Source organism: Genypterus blacodes, unplaced genomic scaffold (genome assembly GCF_046128005.1).
Source record: "Genypterus blacodes isolate CSIRO-AG114 ecotype Tasmania unplaced genomic scaffold, CSIRO-AGI_Gbla_v1 ptg000147l_1, whole genome shotgun sequence".
Taxonomy (NCBI): domain Eukaryota; kingdom Metazoa; phylum Chordata; class Actinopteri; order Ophidiiformes; family Ophidiidae; genus Genypterus; species Genypterus blacodes.
Window position 1 is genome coordinate 316438 of NW_027466949.1, and position 27891 is coordinate 344328.

The 27891-nt window shown below is 42.1% G+C and overlaps 5 protein-coding genes and 1 long non-coding RNA gene across 8 annotated transcripts; 3 read left to right on the forward strand and 3 right to left on the reverse strand.

Moving 5' to 3' along the window:
* Positions 1-291: 291 nt before the first annotated feature.
* On the reverse strand, positions 292-1374 carry fut9a (fucosyltransferase 9a). Its single transcript, XM_076165604.1, has one exon. The coding sequence runs from the start codon at positions 1372-1374 to the stop codon at positions 292-294; it is 1083 nt and encodes a 360-aa protein (XP_076021719.1).
* Positions 1375-5313: 3939 nt separating this feature from the next.
* Positions 5314-9317, reverse strand: manea (mannosidase, endo-alpha). The gene is made up of 5 exons (XM_076165525.1): positions 9023-9317; positions 7739-8351; positions 7143-7252; positions 6983-7059; positions 5314-6103 (listed from the first exon to the last, which is right to left on the reverse strand). The coding sequence occupies exons 2-5, from the start codon at positions 8256-8258 to the stop codon at positions 5470-5472; spliced, it is 1341 nt and encodes a 446-aa protein (XP_076021640.1). The 5' UTR covers positions 8259-8351; positions 9023-9317; the 3' UTR covers positions 5314-5469.
* Positions 9318-10503: 1186 nt separating this feature from the next.
* LOC143012417 (uncharacterized) lies at positions 10504-19062 on the forward strand. Of its 3 annotated transcripts, none has more exons than XM_076165521.1 (2): positions 10504-10698; positions 13251-14784. In XM_076165521.1, exons 1-2 carry the CDS (start codon positions 10518-10520, stop codon positions 14651-14653), a joined length of 1584 nt encoding a protein of 527 aa, XP_076021636.1. In that variant the 5' UTR covers positions 10504-10517; the 3' UTR covers positions 14654-14784. The 3 variants fall into 3 exon arrangements, 2 of the variants coding, with proteins under 2 accessions (XP_076021636.1, XP_076021637.1); XM_076165522.1 differs by lacking the exons at positions 10504-10698; positions 13251-14784 and adding exons at positions 16434-17136; positions 17701-19062; XR_012965052.1 differs by lacking the exons at positions 10504-10698; positions 13251-14784 and adding exons at positions 17147-17300; positions 17701-17783.
* Positions 19063-19150: 88 nt separating this feature from the next.
* LOC143012421 (uncharacterized) lies at positions 19151-20131 on the reverse strand. Its single transcript, XR_012965053.1, has 3 exons — positions 20008-20131; positions 19416-19525; positions 19151-19327 (listed from the first exon to the last, which is right to left on the reverse strand). It is a non-coding gene; the product is annotated as an uncharacterized LOC143012421 (long non-coding RNA).
* Positions 20132-20673: 542 nt separating this feature from the next.
* On the forward strand, positions 20674-24067 carry LOC143012418 (uncharacterized). The gene is made up of 2 exons (XM_076165523.1): positions 20674-21125; positions 22043-24067. The coding sequence occupies exons 1-2, from the start codon at positions 20945-20947 to the stop codon at positions 23431-23433; spliced, it is 1572 nt and encodes a 523-aa protein (XP_076021638.1). The 5' UTR covers positions 20674-20944; the 3' UTR covers positions 23434-24067.
* A 732-nt stretch (positions 24068-24799) lies between these two features.
* Positions 24800-27543, forward strand: LOC143012420 (uncharacterized). The gene is made up of 2 exons (XM_076165526.1): positions 24800-25530; positions 26146-27543. The coding sequence occupies exons 1-2, from the start codon at positions 25353-25355 to the stop codon at positions 27036-27038; spliced, it is 1071 nt and encodes a 356-aa protein (XP_076021641.1). The 5' UTR covers positions 24800-25352; the 3' UTR covers positions 27039-27543.
* Positions 27544-27891: the final 348 nt, after the last annotated feature.

The window sequence follows — 27891 nt, forward strand, 5'->3', positions numbered from 1 at the left end:
TAAAGCAGCAAAACATCATTATGTTAACCGTAAAACATAAAATGTAGTGCATTCCGAATTGATACAAAAATAAATATTAATGTGAAATGAATAAGAATTAGCAAAAGGCAAATTAAGGCGTATGATATTGGTTTCAAAGGGGAAAAATAAGAGAAATGCGTCATTTGGGCCACTGAACCAATAGGACAACTTTGTTAGGGAGCTTAACAGTAATGAACCTTTGTGGTAGACTAAGGACAAAATCTTCAAGCACTGCCCTCAACAACAAAACCAGCATTGCATTTTGTTGCATTACCCACCCCAGTACCACTTGTCAAGGTTATTGAATGCCTTGTACTCCTTGTGCCTACGCAGGTAGTCACACGCCAAGCATGTGTGCTCTGCCCAGAAATAGGCCTTCTTTACTTTAAAGTGCCGTCGCCACTCAAAGTACCTTAGGTACATTTCCTCATTCTTGTCCAGGAGCAGCAGGTAGTCAGCCAGCTCCTTGGGAGACGTGAAGTCGTCCACGTGGATGAAGGCGTCTCCCTGGATAAAGTTCTCGTAGTTCTGCCTGGCCGGGCCCAGAACGACTGGCACCGTCCCCACAGACAGTGGGTTGTACAGTTTTTCAGTAATGTAGTCCTTGTGAATTGAATTCTCAAATGCCAGGTAGAACTTACAGCTGGCCATGGTGGGGAAATAGTCTTGGTCAGAAATGTATTCCCCGAAGGCTTGTCCATAGGCCTGAACCTCTATGTGCTTGTACAGCTCATTGTAGTACTTCACTCGCACGTGGTCTGGGTTCCAGTTGCTTACAATCCAACAGATCAGCTTGTTTTTGCTGGGTGGGACAAAGTCCTCTTCGCCTTCTGCTGCTACGATGGACCCATAAGGCACTTCAATGTCAGCGTCCTGACGATAATTGAGAGTCAGATTGAACATGTTCTCGATCCCCGGTAGCTGGGACGAGTGCGATGGGGATTCCAAGTTCATCCATACCCACTTTTGGAAGGATGGTCGCTGAACTGGCGGCAGGTTGGACAGGTCAGTGCAGATGTCTCGGTGATGGATGACAACCCCATCAGACTTGTTGTAAAGGTTCCTGTCTGCTGTGATGAAACAGCCCTCGATGTTGAAGAGAGAGCTGCAGACGGTCAGGTCATAGGTTTGTCCAAAGGGCCAGAGCCAGATGAGCACAGTTGTCAGGTTCTTATCGCCCTTGGTAGAGAAGAGATTTTTGACCCGGTCAGTGGACACTGTTGACTCTACAGGACCTGATAACCAGCTCGTAGACGGCTTAAAATACATCAAAAACAGAGTCACGAAGCATCCCAGTATAAAAGTGCCGAGCAGAAGGGGTCGTAGGATTCTGTGAAAAGGTGCTGATGGCATACTCTGTCCTGAAAAGCACACATTACAGAAAAAAAGATGCATTAAAGTCAGAATAAAACATGCAGAATAATCACTTATGGCCGCACATCTTGGCATCGTGTTATTACACTGTGATCATGGACCTGTCTGTGCTTATGAGCAGTGCAGTGCTGCAGGTGAACACGGTGTTCTCTGTTATAATCTGTAATCCACCGCTTTGGATCAATACACATTAAGGGAAATTACTCATGTTCAGGCACATTATAATACAAACCTGGTGGATTTGACTGAGTGCTGAAATCCAAGCGACGGTATAGGCTGTGGGGATAAGGGAGCAGCTCCTACATTGGGTTGACAGTGGGATGCCTCTTCTTTGTAATTCAGCACTCATAGAAAAAATGCAGCTCACAGCTCGAACTGGAGATGTGATTTTTGATCTTGTGCAGAACAATAGGGATCCTTAATCATTAATGAGGTATGTCTGATCTTGAACGAACAGCTCTTCTCAGTGACGCCTCCTTCATGTGAGGAAAGAGAGAATAAATTAAACTGGGAACAGAAGCAAATATCACCATCATACAACTGAGTCTGCATTCAAGAGGCATGGCTTTAATATTTCACTCTCAAGACAAATCTTTTGTACTTGGAAAATTAAAAAATCTAAATAACCAATTAAGCATGGATGTAAGAGTCTAGCCTTTGATATGTGTATTGTAAGAGAATGCTGCCATCTTAAGGCTAAAGAGAGTAGACCTGACTCTCCAGGTGTTTGGGTATCAACAAATCTGTATGTTGCATTAAGAGGTCATACAAGTAGATGAAGACACCGAGCGCAGCACCCGTTTTCTATTCCATTCCAACCTACATCACAGACCAATAGGACAGGCGTGACTTGACCTTACCGCATGTGAGGCAGTGCCCCCTCGGCCTCTTCATTCATACTAACCGCTTTGCCTCATAAGTGCAAAGGTCTGCGCACACAAGGCCACGTATAGGGCCAGATGAATGTAACTCCTTTTAAAGGCTTACGGTATCAATACATTTTCATGCAGGCAAATCCTCTTACACTGCTGAAACATGCTTTCTAGCGGTAGCGGTGATAAGCTCTTTGCTTTACCGGCGATGCAGCCCGTGCTTGTCTTCATCTGCAGTTGGTGTGAAGGAGAATTAAACAGATGAGATTTAGATTTAGAAAAAGCTGTAGTGCAGATATGAGAATCAGATTGCATATGTGGGGTAGAGTTGGAGCGTCTCCATGGTGATCGGGAGGTCAGTGCATTTAATGAGCAGGCTATGTAACCTAGCTCAGTTATTTGCATCCCTTGGTTTCTCATTATTATCACTAACTGTCTCCATCAGCAAATGAGATCGGAGTGAGACACACGTGTGCAGCTCAAGCATTCATTCAGATGTTTTACAGCATTGTTGGGCTTTTGTCAAATGCATTGTGATGTATTTAGGACACAGAATGAGCACTGCTTGGATGAGTAGTCTGCAGAGGGGCTATGTTTAAAATGACAGGAGATGAGGGGGGGACAGGGACACATCCACACATTTAGGCAGCATCAGTCAACGAGATGCATGGACAAGTGAGCAATGTGTTTAAATAACAGGTAGGATAAGGAGCGAACCGTGATGGAAAGCGCTCATTCCTGTCCAAGAGACGCTTTTTTCCTATGATTTATCAGCCAGCAGAGCCATAGCTGTGTTATAAAAGGACACTCCATCCCAGGTGAGAATTAATTTGCAGCCATCGAGCACTGAAGGTCATTTTTAACCGTGCTGCTGGTCAAATCACTTTTAAAAATGGTTGTCTCTCAGTGACGCTGCATTGAAGTTGATGAGAATATATGGAGATCAGCTGAAATAGTGACCGCGTTATTGAACACGACACCCTTTTTTTGCGCACCACAAAACGCGCAAATATGAATATAAAAGAAAGCGCCAGATGCATGAACACACAGACACGAGTGTTAACATATGCGGTTTAAAATACAAGTCACATCCGATGGGAGAAAACCTTTATGATCCCCCAAAGGTAATGTATGAACTGGTCAATGCGTTTACGTTCTGTATTTTAATAAAGACACATCGATCATAGGACGATGCAAAATGAAAGGTTTGTGATTTAAGAGCAGCATTTTTCTGAGACATTTTCCATCTAATTATCTATGGAGGGTTGTTTTTGTTGCATTGATAAGCAGGTGCTCGGCTATGGGGATGCAGAGGTAGATAGCCATGCATTTCACTCACCATCTCGACAGGCGTGAATCAAAATAGATCTTTCTTCTCATTTCCTCCGGATGTCTGTATGCGTTTCAAAGACACCTTGCAACATGGGGGGAAACGCGAAGCTGCCTGGAATAAGAATTCGCACGCGTCCGCCGTTTTCGCAGGGATAAATCCGGAGCGACCTGCATCCATCGTCTCGGTGTTGAATATGATACGATACCTACTGTAGCAATGTGGGATGAGCACCGAGCACCGACGCAAAGAATGATGATGATGATGATGATGATAATGACATTTGGCGGCTATACTTCGTCACCGTGCACACCGACTAGCTGGTGCGTGTGTGAATTTGTGTGTGTGTGTGTGTGTGTTGGGGGGGGGGGGGGGGGGGGGGGAGGAGGAGCGGGGGGGGGGGGGGGGGGGGGCGCCATGTATGCAGATGGATGTGATGCGATGTGGAATGATTCCCTACTGGCTGCACATGCGCTACCTTTGCTCTGTTTACCGTCACTGCAGCTGCGGACTGTGGCGGAGCTCCAATGTGTGATGAAGATGCCTAGATGCCTAAATGCGCTTACGATTTCTTGTGACCTGAAGTTCTTTTATCTACCTTTGTTGAACACACTTATTGTAAGTCGCTTTGGATAAAAGCGTCTGCTAAATGATCGTAATGTAATGTAATGTAGATGATCCAAGATCACTTTAATCTGCATCGGGTTAAGGTTTCACATGGATGCGTAGTAGTAGAGTAGTAAAGCGAGGGGACCATGTAACCATCTAACAACCATCTAACAACCCTCCTATTAGATGAATAGGAGGGTTGTTAGATGGAGAGGAGGATGTTAAGCGGTGAACCCAAGATATGGACTATGAGCAGCTGTATGACATCATTATGATGCAAAACAACTACCTAGTAAATCAAACATCCCTCACTATGAGGGAAATATGAATCTTTGCTCCTGTCTTATGTTGTTACATAAAAAAGATGAATTAATCAGCAAAAATAGGACACACAAATTAATCCCTAAATATCAAGAGGCACTTGAGCTGCCTTCATGAGGTGATCAAACTAATTAAACTAATTTAATGAGATCATTCTGCCAGCACAAGTGGCATCAACATAAACACTGTTTCTTAACCTTAATCAGCAGGATACTGCCCTCCTTAATATGCAAATTTATACAGCAAAACATTCCTCTTTAACATTGTTACATTCCTTAGTGCGAAATACAACATGGCAACGTGTATTCAACAGATGAAAGTCCTTTCGGGGTGGATTGACTCTGAAATCTCCCTGCACAAGCTGTCTGTAGCTACATCATCTTGAGTTGACAATCAAGTATGTGGATGTTCACAGACTTTGCTACTGCCCTATTCCGTTTTAGAATAAGGTACATTTAGCAGAAAAACTGAGGCAACAGTAACAGATTTTTTGTTTACTTATGACTTTGCATAAGTACGGCACACTTTATTCAATACTGAGGCTTAATGTATTCACAAATTACTGAAAAGCAACTTGCCAATGCACAATTTATGCTGCAAGAAATCTATATGACAAAACATGCTGATTGTGTTGTGATCTAAAAATTATGCTGTGTAAAGAAGTAGTAGAGAAGTGAAAATAGCAGTAGTAGTAGTAGTAACAGTAGTACCACAAGCCAGCAAATAACTAATTCAAATGTTACAATTGCAGACGGTCAAACTTAAATCAGTAGTACTTCACTTGCATTTTGTGTTGCATGTTATTTGGCTTTTCCCATAAATTACTTAATAATTTCCCCTTAAATTATTCATGTCTATATTCTCCAGCATTCTCTACACAACAAATTATTTACACTTCATGAAGTTATTGTCACCTAAGCATCTTCTGATGGTCGTCGCAAATTATTTTTGCCATTTTCTGCGCTCACCACCAAATATTGCAGCCCATTTGCGAGTTATCTCCAGGTAGATTGCCGGTTTATTGGGCAAGTAGTCAAGATACGCGGTCTGGCTTGTTTTGGGAATTGCCATTTCAATCTGGGTCCCCTCGTGCCATTCATTAAAAGAAGTGATGGAGATAAAATCAGGCCTCGCCTGTATTGCGGCGCTCAGTGAGGTTTCATAGTATTTCCCATTGATGCGGTTTCGAGTGTTTTGGAAGTTCCAGGGTCGAACACTGGTGTCAATATAGCCAGGGCCCACACTTGGAATGAATAGCAGGTTGTTATCTTCACAGAACGCTCTAACAGACTCCCAATTGCGCTGAGTGGACCCAAAGGAAAATCCATTAGTGGCAAAGTAAGTGTAGACGCCATCAAAACCTGCTGTCAGGATGTCTCTCTTGTGTTTCTCCTCGACCAGCAGGGCGATAAAGATGGCATCATATGGAGTATGCCTGATGCTGTTACTGTCTGTGTGTTTTAACAGTTTGGCCCACTGCTCAGAGTTCATCAGGTACGAGTCGTACACATAGAAGAGTGGAAGAATCTTGCCAGTGTTTGTCTGGTACTTAAAGAAGGCGGGGTGCTCTCCATATCTGAAGGGAGTTATCAGATCACATAGACAACAGTCAGATAAACGAGCATGGAACTGCAAAACTCACAGGATTAGAAAGGCTGAGCATTGTCACAGATTTTTTCGGCAGAATGAATTATGTTCCTTAGACACTATACAGAGCATAGAACTGACTTTTGACCCACACTTGCAAATTAGCTGATGAATTAACAGAAAATAAATGTGTAAAATAAATATTGTAGGGCCGGGATGGGGGTGTGTGAATGTGGGGTTGTGTGACTGCTGGGGTGGGGGAGGGGTCGGGTCTTCCCCTGGGATTTCTCCCCCATTTGTTTTTCTTTTTTTTGTCTCCCCCCTTTTTCTTTTGCTCTGTTTCTCCTACCACAGCCTATGATGTGTTTCGAAGCTGCCTGCACTGTTCTGTAAAGTGGTCCTGTAGGTACAAACTGTACCTACAAGATCATCAAACTAACAACACTGATGTCATCTAAAACGCTGCATTAGCTCAAGTCACCTCGAGTCTCCTTGTCTCCTTTTACATTTTGTCCACATTTGTTTCACATTCCCTAGGTCCCAATCATTGTCTTGTCTTTCTCTCCTTCTTTCTCATTTTACCCTTCTCTCTGTATAAAAATCTCCAAGATGTACCATGACTGTATGCTCATTGTCTTGTCATATGTTTTCTTCAATACAAATATTTAACTAAATAAATAAATAAAAGAATAATAACAATACAAAAAAGAAACAACATAAATATGTAAATTCCTAGATTAATGGAATTTGTCATATCTTGGCATTTTTAGACTGCATGAGTAATTGAAAAAGGATACTAAGTAAACATCAGAATGAGTAAGAATGAATTAAATTACATAAAGCACTGAGGAAATAATGCATTGCTTACTTGTCAATCATGTACTTGACATTAGTGAACATATTTATTTCATCCCTCCCTTTGTAGGGTTCAATGTGAAATGCCACCTGAAAATAAAAGCAAAAAGATCAAATCAACATGAAACACTTTAAATTCACACGTAGAATATCACTGCCACTGACATACAGACCTTAATATGGTATTTATGTGCCACTTCCAGCAGCAAAGGCACAATGTTGTCTATCGGCTCGCCGTTCTCATCCTTCAGATGAGGAGGATACCAGGAGACAGCGATGACTCCTGAAAACAAATACAGTTTAAGTTAAAAAATAAACCCAAGGCAACCATTTTTACTTTATTCAACTTCTTGAGGACCATCTCCTTCGACTGAAACCCCAAGGAAGTCACTCGCTTTTCTCTTTTACTCTCCCTACCTTTTTCCTGTATGTATTTCTTCAACAATGTAGGCTGTCTAACCATGTACAGATTTTGGAGATGTTGGTGGTGGACCAAATCAATCAATAAATAAAACCCTCAAGTGAATTCAAGAACACTCAGGTGATGCTAAAAGCTAAGCTAAAATATATTGTGTTTACATGCAGGACTCACATACTTGTGGGTATCACAACATGATCATAACCACAGGACCTTTATCTGATATCATAAGATGTTGTTATGGATCATATCATCACCTAACTATGTATGTCAGTATCACATCACTAAATATATCTACTGTAAAACCCAAAATATTGCTCAGTCATGCAATCAAATTCATCTCTACATTACCGATGGCTGCGGTGCGTAGCTGCTGCATATGAGCCTCTACGACAGAGGGGTCCTTGGAACTGTAAGGCCCTAACGCTGGGTAGAAGTTTGATCCAATGTCATCAGGTGGGACATGTCTCCCTTGTGGATAACTCTGAGCCACCTTGAAGTCCCAGTGTGGCATCTGTGGGTGGTCCCAGTGGACATATTTGCCATTGAACCGAGGGTTTCCATACCATGGATAGTAGAAAGTGTGGACATAGTAGTTTGGAGGAGGGAATTTTCTCAGTGTAGCTTCCAGTTCTGCATCCTTTTCTGACTGAGCAGCGTTGTGCATTTGGGTCTGCTCAGGTTTACTGTCAGCCTTATTGTCTCCCTGGATCTGATTGTCATTCTTCCTATCTGGAGACAGGTTGCCACTAAAGCGGCTGCTGAAAGGAGAGTCCTCTGGTGTGAGTGACTTTAAAAGCACTGCAACAATAAGTACAAGCAACACCAAAGCAATTAATGTGATACAAGATTTGCGCCTCAGTCTTGCCATGCTTCAGTTGGGGCTCCAGGCTTTTCACAGTTCATTGTTGTGAGAGACTGTTGGATAGACTCCCAATGAATCAACCAGTGTGTATCGCTGCGCCTGGGGAAGTGAAAATAAACAAGATTAACCTGATGGCTGCGGTGCGTAGCCATCATCTGAAAAAAAAAAAAAGATAATGTAAAGAAATGTAGAAAATTTAATTGTTTTCATAATACAACTTAAATGGAACTGTTGGGGAATGTTCAGTAAAGACTTGTAGAGGTTTATGAATGCACCTAATTACTTAAGTGAATATGCTTCAAATCTTCTGCATACCATTCAGAACAACACGGAAACATCAAGGGAACACGTTTAGAAGGGACGTTTGAGAAATGAAAACAAATGAGAGCAGTTGGACACAGTTCCACAGAGGTTCTGTAAAGGACTTATGATGTAACCAAATAGGAACCTTCAGGTAACATTCCCTGACGTTTGAATACCTTTGGATTTGTTACTTCTCACCAATCAAACAAAACTGCCACTAGATCAATCAACAATTTGATACGAATGGTGAAAGCCATATACAGTAAACCTTGCATAAATAAGGGAGGAGTAGATCGAGTCTGAGTGACTGCACAGCTACACATAATGCGGAAGTGCCGTCAGCTCAGAGGGCAGCGAAATAACAACCATCAACGTTGATAACTACGTTACACGGCTTGCTCCGTTTTTACATACATTAAAACCATACATCGAGAAACAAATGATAAACAGTACCACTTCAACTTTACCTGCATAGATGTTGCATAAAATGAACTTTGGACTTGTAAATAGTAGCCGTGGAGCATGACAGCAGTCAGCGGATAGATAAAAGAGATGATTAGCCCTCTATTCAAACTGGTGCATTGTAATGTCATTTCTAACATTAAAATGCAAGATATCGCAACGCTCTCATTGTCTTCATGAAGTATGTCGCTACATGTTACACGGATGACGGGATGAGGGGGACACAACCTGCACTTCTGGTTCGATGGGATCAATTCCAAATAGTGGATCTGCTGATGCTCTCAAAGCAAATGCGCTATCGACTTTAACCTATCCATGTTGCATAGGGCTCTAATGTTACGTATCCCAACCAGTCAACAATACCAAAGCAGTAAAACTGAATCACACAATATCGCCACCATTCGTTTGGGATGACGCATTACACAGCGAGACAGCGGCTTTTGCTGACGCGCGGAACAATAAATGTAAATAAACGCTTCAAATAACGAATAATAACTTAGTTTAAAATGTAATCAACTTGAAACGTAAAAAATGAATCACACGAAAGGAAGACGGCAAACGAAATGAAGGAAATAGATCAGGAAGTAATGTATGGAGGGTTGTGAATGAGCGCTCCGTATATCAAGAATGGGGGTGAGGAGAGTAAGCACCCGGATGTACCGCCTTCGCTGCGTCGAATCTGCCGCACATGTGAAAAGAAGAGCATCACTTTGATTGGAAATTCGGTGGTCCGTCTTTAGTCGTCTCTCCCGGTGCTCTCCTCGTTCCACTGGAAGAAGCGCAAGATCCTCCGTGTGTGTGAATAAATCAACAAACGGGACTGTTTCATACTTTTCAGCGTCTTACCTCCCGATTGGTTACCTACGCTAAGCTAACTTCAGTCGAAGCTCAGATAATGGTGTGGTATATTTTGCTGTGATCTAGCATCTCAATAAGAACATATATTCATTCTACTAGGGAAGGCCTTACAGCTGACAATAGACAAAGGAAAAGTGGACCTCAAGCTAGGCTAAACTGGACAAGGAATGTAAATTGCACCGGAGGTCAGCAGTTTAAGCCTTGGGCTTAAACTGCTGACATATAGAAGACCGTTTATGGCCGTTATAAAAGTGAACTATTACCAAATATGGTCATGTAGTGTTTACAGGGGTCCCAGGTGGTTTGTCAATATCCACTGAACGGGTCTTTTCTTGAGTGACAATCAACTGTATAAATACGTCTGAAAGTCGGAGTTCGGGAGCGACTCATTCCGGCTGCAGAGTCTCTCACAAGCGTTCCATGGTGCTTGTTATGATGCTGTACTTTGTATAATAAAACCCCATTATACAAGCAAAGACAGTGTCAGCGGAGATCCTTCCTTCCTTCATCTTCACATCATCGCAACCCAAGATTACACTAAAATGGCTACACTCGCAAGGCCGCTGAAGTTAGTTTGGCATTGACGCCTGGAAACCAGCACAACCAGAAGAAAACGAGACAAGTTTCCATCCTGGAGTGAAAATGTCCAGAGTCCGAATTATGAGATTGCTGGTGGAACCGCGACCAACTGCGGCTGTCGAGGATCTACAAGAGGAGATAAGAGCTTTGGGAGAAGAATTATCCCAGACACAGCAGGAGAACGACAGACTACGAAAACGACTTTTCGACGCCCTCAATCCGGATGTTCGGTTGCACAGAATAGGTTTGTTCACTTTTTTATGCTTTATGACGAAGATTAACTTTTGGAGAAAGTAATACAATGCCATTTTACAACCAGAAAGTGATGGTTTCAGATGTTTGAGGAGGGTAAAACATTTAAACAACTTGTAGCTCATGCAGGCACAATTCAGAATAAACTTAATGACGGGGTTGAAATATTTACCGATGAAAAAAGTGCGGTAATACTTATTTAATATAAATGTCTAATGTCTAAATGTCTCTTATCAGTACTATGTTCATCGAGGTGAGAGGAAAAAGAGCTGGCCACTCTGGACATAGTTGCATAAACAGCCAGAACTTAACAATAAAATGAATTGTTTTAAGATTTTTAAGATTTAGGTTCTTTATTCATCATGTTGCATGCAATTCACAGCTAGTCGCATGCAATTGAAATTTGTCTTGCACCCCCTCATATCACACACCCACACAAACACATGGACGGGTCGCCCAAAACTGGCGACCCTCCGGTTCCACCCAGCGGACTGAGGCTTGTAAGGTGTTTTCATGTTTATTTAATTCAAGATTCAAGATGTCTATTGTCATATACACAGCAGATAAACACAGTTTACAGTGTGTAATGAAATTCTTACTTTGTTTTTTCGTCTCCTGACATGCAAATAAAATAAAATAGTGCAAATAAAATAAAATAGTACAAAACGAAATAAAGAAATATATTTAAAAAATTGAAAATAATGCAAATATTCTTGCAAAAACAAAAATGCAATAAAAATGTACAAAGGTGCAGAGTGGAGGTAGGTATGTTTGTTTAAAGTGCAGAGTGTACAGATTATTTTGATTGTTATTGCACATAGTGGAGTGGGGTGAGGGGGTGGGGGCAGAGTTCAAAGTTTATTTAGCAGTCTGATGGCCTGTGGGAAGAAGCTGTTTGCCAGACGTGTCGTCCTTGCTTTGGCACTCCTGTAACGCCTTCCTGCAGGCAGGAGTGTGAACAGGCTGTGTTGGGGGTGGGTATTGTCCTTTGTAATGTTTTGGACCCTCTTGACGGCCCTTGTTGTGTAAATGTCCTGAAGTGGTGGGAAGGCTACCCCGGGGATGTGCTGCGCTGTTTTTATCAGCCGTTGCAGAGCCTTCCTGTTCTGCACAGTGCACCACACTGTGATGCCATAAGTGATGAAGCTCTTCACTGCACCTCTGTAGATGTTACTGAGGATCTTGGCTGACATGCCAAACTTCCTCAGTCTCCTTAGGAAGTACAGTCTCTGCTGCCGTTTTTTTGAGGAGAAACACCCGCCAGTGTTGTGTGACCAGCTGAAGTCCTCACTGAGGTGTGTCCCCAAGAATTTGAAGTTCTTGACCCTCTCTACCTCAGTGTCACCTATGTACAGTGGAGTGAGCTGCTGTCGCCTCTTCCTGGGGTCAATAATCAGCTCCTTAGTCTTCTCAGCGTGTAAGGAGAGGTTATTGATCTGGCACCAGGCAACCAGCCCTGCCACTTCCCTCCTATACGACATCTCCTCCCCGTCTGTCACCAGCCCAATGACTGTGGTGTCATCAGCAAACTTCTTGATGCCAGTGCCAGACTGGGAGGCCACACAATCATATGTGAAGAGAGTGTACAGGAGTGGACTGAGAACACAGCCTTGGGGGATTCCTGTGTTCACCGTCCTGATGCTTGATGTCTGCCCCCCCACCCTCAGTGACTGTGGCCTGCCAGACAGGAAGTCCAGCACCCAGTCAGAGAGGGAGGATGTCAAACCGAGTGACCGCAGCTTCTCCGAAAGCCTTTGTGGAATTACTGTGTTAAAAGCTGAGCTATAATCAACAAACAGCATCCTAACATAGGTGTTTGGGTGTTCTAGGTGTGTGAGGGCTATGTGTAGGGCAGCGTTTATAGCGTCGTCAGTGGACCTATTGTGTTTATAGGCAAACTGCAGAGAGTCTAGGGTGGGTGGGATGATCTTCCTGATGTGTGTCATGACTAATCTTTCAAAGCACTTCATCACTGTTGAGGTGAGTGCGACAGGACGGTAGTCATTGAGGCATGTGATGGTGTTTTTCTTGGGGAGAGGCACAATGGTGGTGGATTTGAAGCAGGTGGGAACAGTAGTCTGGGTGAGGGACAGATTGAAAATGTCAGTTAACACATCCGCCAGCTCCGATGAGCTGGCCTTGAGCACACGACCAGGGATGTTATCCGGTCCCGCTGCCTTTCGTGAGTTCGTCCTCCTCAGAGCTGAACAAACCTCTGCCCGTGTCACAGCAAGCGGTGTGTCCTGCACGTCCTCAAGGGCCAGGCTACGTCTCTTGAGCTCAAACCGGGCATAGAACTCATTCAGCTCCTCGGGCAGCGTGGTGTGGCTCTGTGTTGGACCTCCTCTGCTCCTCTGCTAGAATGATGGCACTGTATCAATACCGTATCACAATGCTGAACTTGGTAACAGTGTAAAAGTAAAAAACTGGTATCGGACCACCTTGATATACACCATATCAATGACCCAATAACCTTGATCTCATTGTAAACTGTGACGTGAATATAACCACATGTGTTTTCAACTATGCATTCATCTGTTTCAGCACTGCCTTTCGATGTCCAAAAGCTGTTGGTGCAGCAAAAGAGCAGCCCCAGTCTGTACCAGGAGGAGCCAGAACACCCACATATTAAAGAGGAACATGAGGCACAAAGGATAAGTCAGGAGGACGAGCAGTTTCATTGTCTGAAGGAGTCTGTGAAGAGTGAAATTGCTGAAGTGAAAGTTCAGTCCACACAGCTTCATCAAAGTCAAAGTGACGAGAACGCAGAGGCTGAGCTTCCATCCAGCATCTCAACTCTGAATGCAGACCCAGACATCCAAATGAGAATCCACACAGGAGAAAAACTGCATTGTTGCTCAGTTTGTTGTAAAAACTTTACTCAAAAGGATTCCCTGAAGATCCACAAGAGAAGTCACACAAAAAAGAAGGCATTCAGTTGCTCTGTTTGTGGTAAAAACTTCATTCGAAATGAATGCCTGAAGCGCCACATGAGAATCCACACAGGAGAGAGGCCTTATAATTGCTCTGTATGTAATAAAAACTTTACTCGACCTGGAACCCTGAAGATCCACATGCGCATCCACACAGGAGAGTGGTCATATAGTTGCTCTGTTTGTAATAAAAACTTCACTCTGTATGGAACCCTGAAGATCCACATGAGCAAACACACAGGAGAGAGGCCATACAGTTGCTCTGTTTGTAATAAAAACTTCACTCTGTATGGAGCCATGAAGAGCCACATGAAAACCCACACTGGAGAGAAGCCCTTTAGTTGCGCGGTTTGTGGTAATAATTTCGCTCTGTATGGAACCCTGAAGAGCCACATGAGAACCCACACTGGAGAGAAGCCATTTAGTTGCTCAGTTTGTGGTAAAACCTTTGCTCGATCTGATCACTTGAAGACCCACATGAAAATTCACATGGGAGAGAGGCCATTTTGCTGCTCAGTTTGTGGAAAACAGTTTAATCGAAATGATCACCTGAAGGTCCACATGAGAATCCACACAGGAGAGAAGCCATACAGTTGCTCTGTGTGTAGCGAAAGCTTCTCTCTAAATGACGACCTGAAGGTCCATACAAGAAACCACACAGGAGAGAAGCCATTTAGTTGTTCTGTTTGTGGTAAAAACTTCACTCGAAATAATTACCTGAAGATCCACATGAAAATCCACACAGGAGAGAAGCCATTTTGTTGCTCAGTTTGTGGAAAACAGTTTAATCGAAATTATCCCCTAAAGGTTCACATGAGATCCCACACTGGAGAAAAGCCCTTTAGTTGCGCAGTTTGTGGTAAAACCTTTGCTCGAACTGATCTCTTGAAGACCCACATGAGAGTCCACACGGGAGAGAAGCCATTTTGCTGCTCGGTTTGTGGAAAACGCTTTAATCGAAATAATGCCCTGAAGGTCCACTTGAAAAAAACACACAGGAGAGAAGCCATTTAGTTGTTCTGTTCGTGGTAAAAACTTCATTAGATGTATAGACTTAAAGCGACACATGATATTACACATGGAAGAGAAGCCATTCAGTTGTGCTATTTGTGGTGATACATTCACCAGAAATGCTTATCTGCAGAGACACATGAGATAACACACTATCTGAGACACTTAAATTGTTCAGAATGTGGGAGGCAATGTACAGAAAAATTTTTGCTGTAAAAAAGTCTGCTGCAGTGTCGAAGGCCCAAACAGCAGTTTACAGATTGTTAAGCAAGATCAGTCAAACATGGTATATACGCTCCTGATGCTTTTCTCACATTTTGCCCCCGAAGAAAATAGAAGAAATTGAGCTCTTCAGCCAGAGAGGTGTCCAGTCACCGTGCTGGAGGAAGTCCCTTTGTACTCACTGATGCTACACAGCCCCTGCTACAAGTGCCTGGAATCACTCTGTTTGAATTGTTTCTAATGTGTTTGAATTGTGTCCCAACTTTTGAAATTTGTTTAAAGGCCTTCACACCTGTTGTATATGTGACAATGGAAGTACATATTATGTATCTTTCCTGTATTTGATGATTCTGAAATAAGAAAGTGTGGTGAAGTTTGAGGTTGTCAGTACCTGCTCTTAATGCCACCGAGATAACAGTATAAATCAATATATTATGAATGAAGTGTCTTCAGATTTCTCCGAAGAGGAGGAATTAAAAGATAAATTTAAAAAAGGAACATGAATAAAGCTATATGCATGGGGAAGAATCCTACCAGAGAAAGGCAAGAAAGCCCAGTGTGGAGATGAGCTTCTGGAGAAGGTTATACTAGGTTATGTCATGGGAAAACCCATTTCATCATCTGACTTTGCTGTAACTGTGACTATTTGATAGCTGTTTCTAGTATACCATGTAATACTGACAAGTCACAAGGTTCTTAAACTATCTTTAAGTATGTCAGCACATCACTGTGTCACTGTAACCTGACTGGATATTCATATCTATCTCAAACAAGTACTATTCATGTATTCGAAGCCCTGTGTGATTTTTCTGTCTTGAACCGATGTGGCCTTGTCTTTATCTACGTTATGTATGAAACCACTGGGCAGCTTCTCACATGCTGGTCAGTCTGGGAAATGTTCTGAGCAAATCCTACAAAGCTTGGAGCCCTTCTGATGATGTGCTAAATAAAATAAAATCACAAGTAGTTGCTTCCCAAGTGTGTGCTTTTCTCCACGGACTCTTTAGAACCACAGCTAATAATGTTCTTATAATTGCAATGAAGCCATAGTGACAAACTATGAACTGACATACTGGATCAAATAAGGCCATTTAAGTGGCAGCCAGTGGCAGTGAGCTTCGGCTCCACCAGCGAGAATGAAAATAAACAAGATTAACCTACCGGGTGCTGAAAAAACTAATAATTACATTACGGTTGTTTTTAGTAGACATTTGCATCCAAAGCCACTTACATTACATTACCACCCATTACAGAGGGGGGAGCAGTTGAGGGTTCGTTGCCTTGCTCAGGGTCACCTCGTCAGGGACTCCAACCGCCGATCCTCCGGTTCCCAAGCGAAAACCCTACCGACTCAGCTACTGCGAATGAGAAGTTGCCAAGGTGAAGTTTACATTAGAACATTTAATGGCTTTCATACAACAACCTTAATTGAACTTTTGTATAAATACAACCAACAACACTGAAATGCATGTGAAATACAGGAATGGGCAGGAGGGACAGTGAGGTGATAACTAGGCTTGGACTGGGTCACTGTACTGAATCATGGGCAGGCACTGGTTGGTTGGTAAGCACCCGGATGTACCGCCTTTGCTGCGTCTAGTCTGTCGCGAATTTTAACCGAAGAAGAACTTCGCTTGGTTGGAAATTCGGTGTTTATTCGTGTCTTCTGGTCCTCTCCTCATTCCACTGGAAAAAGCGTTAGATCCTCCGTGTGCGTGTTTGAATCTGAGTGAACAAACTGGACTGTTTGTTCCCGGTTCTCCCGCTTGGTTACCTACGCTAAGATAACTTCAGTCGAAGCTAAGACAACGGCCGCACTCGCTACGTCGATTTAAAAAAAGAGACTGAAACAACGCAGAGCGAGTCAGCGTGACTAATACCAACCTACCTGTTCAAATGCCATCGTAAATGTGTATGAATGGACACTCTTAAGCTTTTTAAACCGTCTCTTCTCCCGGTGGCCTGTTAAAGCGAAGTTAACTTTACTGAGGCTAAGCTAGACACCGCTGAAGTTAGTTTGGCATTGACGCCTGGAAAACAGCACAGCCAGAAAAAACCGAGACAAGTTTCCATCCATGTGAAAATGTCTAGAGTCCGAATTATAAGATCGCTGTTGAGACCGCGACCAACTGCTGCTGTCGAGGATCTACGAGAGGAGATGAGAGCTTTAGAAGGAGAATTGTCCCAGACACAGCAGGAAAACTACAGGCTACGAAAACGACTGTTCGACGCCCTCATACCGGATGTTCGGTTGCACAGAATAGGTTTGTCCACTTTTTTATGCTTTACGACTAAGATGATTTTTTTTGAGAAATATATATTTGTTCAGTGCAGAGGGAAAACGTTACAAATGCTCAAAAATGATCACATCTTCATTTCGATAATACTTCCATCATTCCAAACAGTCACTAATAACTTCATCAGAAAGGTTTGTGTAATCTTTTGCCCTAGCAATATATTTTGGAAATACGGAATGTTTATTTAGTTTTGATTGGTCTTGAATATTAATATAAGATGTGAAGTCACTGCTTTTAACAAAAATATCAAATTAGTAACAGGCTTCTTTCTTTTTGAGGCTATGGACCCAATCACTCTTGTTAACATCTTATGGCTTGTAAGGTGTTTTCATGTTTATTGATTGGCACTGTATCAATACCTAGCACAATACTGAACTTGGTATCAGAATAAAAGTAAAGACTGTGGTATCACGAAACCTTTATATACACAGAATCAAACTAACACCATGACCCAATATCCTTGACCTAACTGTAAACTGTGACCGTGAATATTACTACAGTTGTTTTCTTTTGTGAATTTGTCTGTTTCAGCATTGCCTTTTGATGTCCAAAAGCTGTTGGTGCAGCAAAAGTGTAGCCCCAGTCTGGAGCAGGAGGAGCCAGAACACCCACATATTAAAGAGGAAGATGAAGCACTAAGGATCAGTGAGGAGGTAGAGCAGCTTCATGGTCTGAAGGAGAAGAGTGAAAATGCTGAAGTGAAAGTTCATTCCACACGGCTTCATCAAAGTCAAAGTGACGAGAACACAGAGTCTGAGCTTCCATCCAGCATCTCAACTCTGAATGGAGACTCTAACGTCCAAATGAGATTCCACACAGGAGAGAAGCAGCATTGTTGCTCAGATTGTGGTGAAACCTTCACTCTTAATGGCACCTTGAAGCATCACATGACAATACCCACTGGAGAGAAGCCATTGAGTTGCTCAGTTTGTGGAAAAACCTTGACTTTATGTAATGACCTGAAGTGCCATATGAGAATTCACACAGGGGAGATGCCATTCAGTTGCTCTGTCTGTGGTAAAAACTTCCTTCGAAAGTATAGCCTGAAGGTCCACATGAGAATCCACACAGGAGAGAAGCCATATAGTTGCATACTTTGTAATACAAACTTCACTCAAGATGGAGACCTGAAACAACACATGAGAATCCACACAGGAGAGAGGCCATTTAGTTGCTCACTTTGCAATACAAACTTCACTCGACGTGGAACCCTAAAAGAGCACATGAGAATCCACAAAGGAGAGAAGCCATTTAGTTGCTCATTTTGTGGTGAGAACTTTACTAATAGTGCCAAGCTGAAGCAACATATGAAAATCCACACAGGAGAGAAGCCATTCAGTTGCTCGGTTTGTGGAAAAAGCTTCATCAGAAAGTATAGTCTGAAAGTCCACATGAGAACCCACACAGGAGAGAAGCCATATAGTTGCTTACTTTGTAATACAAACTTCACTCAAGATGGAGACCTGAAACGACACATGAGAACCCACACAGGAGAGAGGCCATTTTGCTGCTCAGTTTGTGGAAAACACTTTAATCGAAATGATCACCTGAAGATCCACATGAGAATCCACACAGGAGAGAAGCTATACAGTTGCTCTGTGTGTGGTAAAAGCTTCTCTCAAGATGCAGACCTGAAGATCCATACAAGAAACCACTCAGGAGAGACGCCATTTAGTTGTTATGTTTGTGGTAAAAACTTCACACAGGATGGAGACCTGAAACAACACATGAGAACCCACACAGGAGAGAGGCCATTTTGTTGCTGAGTTTGAGGAAAACAGTGTAATCAAAATTATCAACTGAAGATTCACATGAGAATCCACTTAGTAGAGAAGACATACAATTACTCTGTGTGTGGTAAAAGCTTCTCTCAAAATGAATAAAAGAATATAATAACAATACAAAAAAGAAAGAGGAACATAAATATGTAAAGTCCTAGATTAATGGAATTTGTCATATCTTGGCATTTTTAGACTGCATGAGTAATTGAAAAAGGATACTAAGTAAACATCAGAATGAGTTAGAATGAATTAAATTACATAAAACACTGAGGAAATAATGCATTGCTTACTTGTCAATCATGTACTTGACATTAGTGAACATGTTTATTTTGTATTATTTCATCCCTCCCTTTGTAGGTTTCAATGTGAAATGCCACCTGAAAATAAAGGCAAAAAGATCAAATCAACATGAAACACTGTGCTTTCAATTCACACGTAGAATATCACTGCCACTGACATACAGACCTTAATATGGTATTTATGTGCCACTTCCAGCAGCAAAGGCACAATGTTGTCTATCGGCTCGCCGTTGTCATCCTTCAGACGAGGAGGATACCAGGAGACAGCGATGACTCCTGAAAACAAATAGTCTAAGTTAAAAGATAAACACAAGCAACCATTTCCACTTTATTCAACTTCTTGAGGATCATCTCCTTCGACTGGAACCCCAAGGAAGTCGCTCGCTTTTCTCTTTTACTCTCCCTACCTTTTTCTTGTATGTATTTCTTCAACAATGTAGGCTGTTTAACCATGTATAGATTTTTAGAAATGTTGGGGGTTGACCAAATCAATCAATAAATAAAACCCTCAAGTGAATTCAAGAACACTCAGGTGATGCTAAAAGCTAAGCTAAAATATTGTGTTTACATGCAGGACTCACATACTTGTGGGTATCAAAAAATGATCATAATCACAGGGCCTTTATCTGATATCATAAGATGTTGTTATGGATCATATCATCACCTAACTATGTATGTCAGTATCACATCACTAAAAATATCTACTGTAAAACAAAAAATATTGCTCAGTCATGCAATCAAATTCATCTCTACATTACCGATGGCTGCGGTGCGTAGCTGCTGCATATGAGCCTCTACGACAGAGGGGTCCTTGGAACTGTAAGGCCCTAACGCTGGGTAGAAGTGTGATCCAATGTCATCAGGTGGGACATGTCTGCCTTGTGGATAACTGAACCACCTTGAAGTCCTAGGTGGCATCTGTGGGTGGTCCCAGTGGACATATTTGCCATTGAACCGAGGGTTTCCATACTATGGATAGTAGAAAGTGTGGACATAGTAGTTTGGAGGGGGGAATTTTCTCAAAGTAGCTTCCAGTTCTGCATCCTTTTCTGACTGAGCAGCGTTGTGCATTTTGGTCTGCTCAGGTTTACTGTCAGCCTTATTGTCTCCCTGGATCTGATTGTCATTCTTTCTATCTGGGGACAGGTTGCCACCAAAGCAGCTGCTGAAAGGAGAGTCCTCTGGTGTGAGTGACTTTAAAAGCACTGAAACAATAAGTACTGCAACACCAAAGCACTTAATGTGAACAAGATTTGCGCCTCAGTCTTGCCATGCTTCAGTTGGTGCTCCAGGCTTTTCACAGTTCATTGTTGTGAGAGACTGTTGGATAGACTCCCAATGAATCTGTATGTCTGTATGTTGCACAGGAAGTAATGTATGGAGGGTTGTGAATGAGCGCTCCGTATATCAAAGATACGGGTAAGTACGAGTAAGCACCCGAGTAAGCACCCGGATGTACCGCCTTCGCCGCGTCGAATCTGCCGCACGTGTTAACAGAAGAAGAACTTCACTTTGATTGGAAATTCGGTGGTCCGTTCTTATTCGTCTCACCCTGTGCTCTCCTTATTCCACTGGAAGAAGCGTAAGATCCCCCGTGTGTGTGAATAAATCAACAAACGGGACTGTTTTATACTTTTCAGCGTCTTATCTCCCGATTGGTTACCTACGCTAAGCTAACTTCAGTTAGGAGTGAAAATGTCCAGAGTCCGAATTATGAGATTGCTGGTGGGACCGCGACCAACTGCGGCTGCCGAGGATCTACAAGAGGAGATAGGAGCTTTGGAAGAAGAATTATCCCAGACACAGCAGGAGAACGAGAGACTACGAAAACGACTTTTCGACGCCCTCAACCCGGATGTGCGGTTGCACAGAATAGGTTTGTTGTTGTTTGCCCCTTTTTATGCTTTAAAGTGATGGTTTCAGATGTTTGAGGAGGGTGCAACATTTAAACAACTTGTAGCTCATGCAGGCACAATTCAGAATAAACTAATGACAAGGTTGAAATATTTGCAGATGTTAATAGTAGGGGAATATTTATTTAATATAAATGTTTAATGTCTCTTATCAGTACTGTGTTCAAAGAGGTGAGAGGAAAAAGAGCTGGCTCCTGTGGACATAGTTGCATTAACAGCCAGAACTTAACAATAACAGGAATTGTTTTAAGATTTTAGATACTTGCACCCATAACACAAAAACACATGCATTACAGAGTGGGTGCGGGGCAGCCATTCTATGGCGCCCCTGGAGCAGTTGGGGGTTCGGTGCCTTGCTCAAGTGCACCTCCGCATTGCCCTGGAGGCAAACTGGCAACTCACCAGCTACCAGTCTACTAACTTGGTCCACATGGGGGACCCGCACCGGTGACCCTCCGGTTCCACCCAGCAGACTGGGCAGGAAATGGGCCTCCAGTTTCCACCCATGCACACTCTGATATTAAAATCTTTGTTTGCTTTAAGGAGACATATTTTCAACATGTAATACAACACTTTGCATGAATGAATTAAAGAAGAAGCCTTATTCAGTTTATCCAAATTTGTAACAGGCTTCTTTCATTTTGAGGCAATATACCAAATCACTTTCATTACATCTAATGGCTTGTAAGTGTTTTCACGTTGGCACTGTATCAATACCGTATCACAATGCTGAACTTGGTTACAGTGTAAAAGTACAAAACTGGTATCGTGACAACATTCATATACACCATATCAATGATCCAATAACCTTGATCTCATTGTAAACTGTGACTGTGAATATAACCACATGTGTTTTCAACTATGCATTCATCTGTTTCAGCACTGCCTTTCGATGTCCAAAAGCTGTTGGTGCAGCAAAAGAGCAGCCCCAGTCTGTACCAGGAGGAGCCAGAACACCCACATATTAAAGAGGAACATGAGGCACAAAGGATAAGTCAGGAGGACGAGCAGTTTCATTGTCTGAAGGAGTCTGTGAAGAGTGAAATTGCTGAAGTGAAAGTTCAGTCCACACAGCTTCATCAAAGTCAAAGTGACGAGAACACAGAGTCTGAGCTTCCATCCAGCATCTCAACTCTGAATGCAGACCCAGACATCCAAATGAGAATTCACACAGGAGAAAAACTGCATTGTTGCTCAGTTTGTGGTGAAAACTTTACTCGAAAGGATTCCCTGAAGACCCACAAGAGAAGTCACACAAAAAAGAAGGTATTCAGTTGCTCTGTTTGTGGTAAAAACTTCATTCGAAATGAACGCCTGAAGCGCCACATGAGAATCCACACAGGAGAGAGGCCTTATAATTGCTCTGTTTGTAATAAAAACTTTACTCAACCCGGAACCCTGAAGATCCACATGCGCATCCACACAGGAGAGAAGTCATATAGTTGCGCTGTTTGTAATAAAAACTTCACTCTGTATGGAGCCCTGAAGATCCACATGAGTAAACACACAGGAGAGAGGCCATACAGTTGCTCTGTTTGTAATACAAACTTCACTCTGTATGGAGCCATGAAGAGCCACATGAGAACCCACAGTGGAGAAAAGCCCTTTAGTTGCGCAGTTTGTGGTAACACCTTTGCTCGAACTGATCACTTGAAGACCCACATGAGAGTCCACACGGGAGAGAGGCCATTTTGCTGCTCGGTTTGTGGAAAACGCTTTAATCGAAATGATCACCTGAAGCGACACATAAGAATTCACACAGGAGAGAAGCCATACATTTGCTCTGTGTGTGGTAAAAGCTTCTCTCAAAATGAAGACCTGAAAGTCCATTCTAGAAACCACACAGGAGAGAAGCCATTTAGTTGTTCTGTTTGTGGTAAAAACTTCACTCGAAATAATGACCTGAAGGGCCACATGAAAATCCACACGGGAGAGAAGCCATTTTGTTGCTCAGTTTGTGGAAAACAGTTTAATCGAAATTACCGCCTGAAGGTTCACATGAGAACACACACAGGAGATAAGCCATACAGTTGCACTGTGTGTGGTAAAACCTTCTCTCAAAATGAAGACTTGAAGGTCCACATGAGAAACCACACAGGAGAGAAGCCATATAGTTGTTCTGTTTGCGGTAAAAACTTTATTAGATGTGTAGACTTCAAGCGACACATGATATTACACATGGTAGAGAAGCCATTCAGTTGCGCCGTTTGTGGTGATACATTCACTAGAAATGCTTATCTGCAACGACACATGAGAAAACACACTTTCTGAGACACTGTCATTTTTCAGAATGTGGGACACAATGTACAGAAAGAATTTGACGCTGCATGGAGCCGAAAAAAAATTCTGTTGCAGTGTTGAAGGCTCAACACAATCCACAGTTACAGATTATAAATCAAGATCAGTCAATTTTCTCTCCTGATGCTTTTCTCATGTTGCGCTCTGAAGAAAATAGAAACATTTTAGTTCTTCACCCAGAGAAATGTCCAGTCACTGTACTGGAGGAGGATGCTTTAATAGCCCCTGCTACAAGTGCCTGAAATCACTCTGTTTGAGTTGTTTCTAATGTGTTTGAATTCTGTCCCACTTTTTGAAATCTGCTTGAAGGTATTGCGTCGGTATACGTGACAAGGCAAGGGCATGTTCTGCTTTTTCCTGTATTTGGTGATACTGAAATTATAAAGTGTCAATTTGTCAAATGTTTTACTGGTCCAGTTCTGAAAGACCTGATTTAAGTGTAGTGATGATAACTTCCTCTCTTCATCAACAACTCCCCTATTTGTAAGTGTCTCTTGTGTCTCTGTAAGTGGCTGCCCTGTGTAGTTGGGCAGCTAACTAATGAACACATGGATAAAGAATAATAAGTCTGCTTCTGCAAGTCCAATAATAAAATGAGTTTTAACAATACCATTATTTGTTGCTTTATTTTCTGGTGAAGATTGAGATCTGGTGAAGATTGAGAGATACCTGCTCTTCACACCACTGCGATAACAGTATAAGCTAACATAAAATGAATTAAGTGTCTTCAGATATCTCTGAAGAGGAACTAAAAGGTAATTTAAAATAAGGGACATTGAATAAAGCTATATGCATGGGGAGGAGTCATACCAGAGATAGGCAAGAAAGCCCAGTAAGGAGATAAGCTTCTGGAGAGGGTTTTACTAGGTTATATCATGGCTATTAGCATAGGATAGGACGTTTATTTATCTCACAGATGAGAAACTTAGTCATCACAGTAGTAAAGGTACAGAAGAAGAAATGCAAGATAAATACACTCAAGAAAACAGTATACACAATACAATATACACTCTTGACAGAATACATCTTTTGCATGTATGATCAAGAAAAGAAAATACTATAAATTGTCATCATTGTTATGATATTATAGCGGACCCATGGTTCGTATATATATACACACACATATTTCACTGTCAAAGTATCTTAAACAACACATGCACACTGTTATGACCTGTTATAAAGTGTTATTGCTGTTGGTATTAATGACCTGCGGTAGCGTTTTGTCCTACTCGGTGGCTGCAGCAGTCTGCCACTGAAGATAGATCCCTGGATGAGCGTGTAGAGGTGTGGGGTAAAGAAGAACTGTTTGACCTGCGGGGGGAGGCAAGAATGACGCCTGCCCTGTAACGTGGAGCGAGGAAGAGGAGGGGATGCTGCGAGCTCTGCCGGGCTCGTCCGCCCGCTCCCTATCTCCAAATTCGGTGCCCACCACCGATCCGTGTCGTAATTCGTGTCTCCCGCTCCTCTCCTCATTCTACTGCAATAATCTGTGAATTCTCCGTGCGTGCCTAAATCTGAGTGAACAAACTGGACTGTTTTATGCTTTCAGCGTCTTATCTCCAGGTTTTCCGATTGATTGCCTAGGCTAAGCTATCCTCAATCGAAGCTAAGATAACGGCTACGCTCGCTAAATCTATTTTAAAAAGAACCCGAAACAACACAGCGCTTGTCGGCTCGAGTGATTCCAACCTACCTGTTGAAATGCCATCATGAATATATGTGACTGTACATTGCTCTTTAGCTTTACAGACCGTCTCAATTCCTGGTAGCCCGTTAAAGCTAAGTTTAACTTCTACCGAGACTAAGCTAGCAGCCAATGAAGTTAGTTTGGCCTTGACGCCTGGAAAACCGACCAGAAAAAAACCGAGACAAGTTTCAATCCTTGAGTAAAAATGTCCAGAATCCAGCTGAGATCGCTGGATCGTTGGAGACCGCGACAAACTGTCGAGAATCTACGAGAGGAGAAAAGAGCTTTAGAAGAAGAATTGTCCCAGGCACAGCAGGAGAACGACAGGCTACGAAAACAACTGTTCGGCGCCCTCAACCCGGAAGTTCGGTTGCACAGAATAGGTTTGTCCACTTTGTTATGCTTTGTGACAAAGATGTAACTTTTTGTGAAATACACACTTGTTCCGTGCAGAGGGAAAAACGTTAGAAATGCTCACGTTTGAAGAACTTAAAAATACTACTCTACTCAACTACTCAAAAATAGTTCCATTATTCCAAACAATGTCACTAATAACTTCATTTGAAGGTTTATTGTTTCATTGCTTGATTTTTTAGTGTCTAGTTTCCTAACTGTAAGATTTTGGATCAGCAATATATTTTAGAAATACAGAGTGTTTATTTTGATGGTGAATATATATCTAAGATGTAAAGTAGTTGCTTTAAAATAAAATGTCAAATTAGTAACAGACTTCTCATTTTGAGGCAATAAACCCAATCACTCTCATTAACATTTATTTGCTTCTAAGGCGTTTTCATGTTTTTTGATTGGCACTGTATCAAAACCGTATCGCAATACTGAACTTGGTATCAGTATAAAAGTAAAAAATCTGGTTTCGTGACAACCTTTATACACACCCTATCTAACTAACACCATGACCCAATAGCCTTGATCCCATTGTAAACTGTGACCGTGAATATAACTACATATGTATTCCATTGTGTATTTGTCTGTTTCAGCATTGCCTTTCGACGTCCAGCAGCTGTTGGTGCAGCAAGAGTGGAACCAGCCAAAACACCGCCATATTAAAGAGGAAGATGAGGAACTAGTTATCAGTCAGAGGGGAGACCAGCTTCATGGTCTGAAGGAGTCTGTGAAGAGTGAAAATGCCGAAGTGAAAGTTCAGTCCACACAGTTTCACCTCAGACAAAGTGACGAGAACACAGAGTCTGAGCTTCCATCCAGCATCTCAACTCTGAATGGAGACCCTAACATCCAAATGAGAATTCACACAGGAGAAATTCACACAGGAGAAAAACTGCATGGTTGCTCAGTTTGTGGTGAAAACTTCATTCAAAATAATCACCTCAAGCAACACATGAGAATCCACACAGGACAAAAACTGCATTGTTGCTCTGTTTGTGGTGAAAACTTTATTCAAAGTAATCACCTTAAGCAACACATGAGAATCCACACAGGAGAAAAGCCATTCAGTTGCTCACTTTGTAATACAAACTTCACTCAACATGGAACACTGAAGAACCACATGAGAATCCACACAGAAGAGAGGCCATTTAGTTGCTTGGTTTGCGGCAAAAACTTTCCTCGTAATGATAACCTGAAGATCCACATGAGAATCCACACAGGGGAGAGGCCTTTTAGTTGCTCAGTTTGTGGTAAAAACTTTAAACAACGTAAACACCTGAACTTCCACATGAGAAGCTACACTGGAGATAAGCCATTTAGTTGCTCATTTTGTGGTAAAAACTTCACTCGAAGTGATCATCTGAAGCTCCACATGAGAATCCACACAGGAGAGAAGCCATTTAATTGCTCTGTGTGTGGTAAAAATTTCACTCGAGGTGATCACCTGAAGATCCACGTGAGAATGCACAGAGGAGATGCCATTTAGTTGTTGTTTTTGTGGTAAAAACTTAATTTGTATTAGAGACTTAAAGCGGCACATGAGTTGCTCTGTTTGTGGTGATACATTCACTATAAAAGATTATCAGAAGTAACACATACGAAAACACACTTCAGAGACACTTGTTTGTTGATGATTTTGTTCAATTGTTCAGAATGTGGGGAACAGTGTACAGAAAACGATTTGAAGAGGCATATAGTCGAGAGGAAAAAATTCAACTTCAGTGTTGAAGGCCCAGCACAATCAGCATTTTTCAGTTTATAAATCAGATTAGTCAATCATGGTGTTTACTCTCATGCTTTTCTCATGTTGTGACCTGAGGAAAATAGTAGAAATTGAGCTTATTTTACAATTACTTCGAATGTATTTGAAGTCTTACTTTTAATCAATTTCAAGCTGTGTCGCTGTTGTATACGTGACAATGCATGGACGTGTTCTACTGTTTCCTGTATCTGACGATACTAACATAATAAAGTGTTACATTTTCCTAAATGTTCGACTGATTGGTCCAGTTCTGAATGACCTGGTCTCTACACATACAAGGCCTTTTACAGTTTATGTTTGTGAGAATATAGACTGCACGGCTACACATAATGTGGAAGTGCAGTCAGTGGGCGGCAAAATAACCAGCTGCGGTCAACAGACAGATAAACAAGATGGTGATCCCTCATTTCATACTGAAACATGATCATGTCGGTCCGACATTAAACACATGATATTACAGCCCTCTCATTGAGTCTTCATGAAGTATTTTACTGCATGTTAACAAATGACAGGATGAGGGGGACACAAGCCGCACTTCTGGTTCGGTAGGATGAATTAAAAGTATGCTCTCATCCCA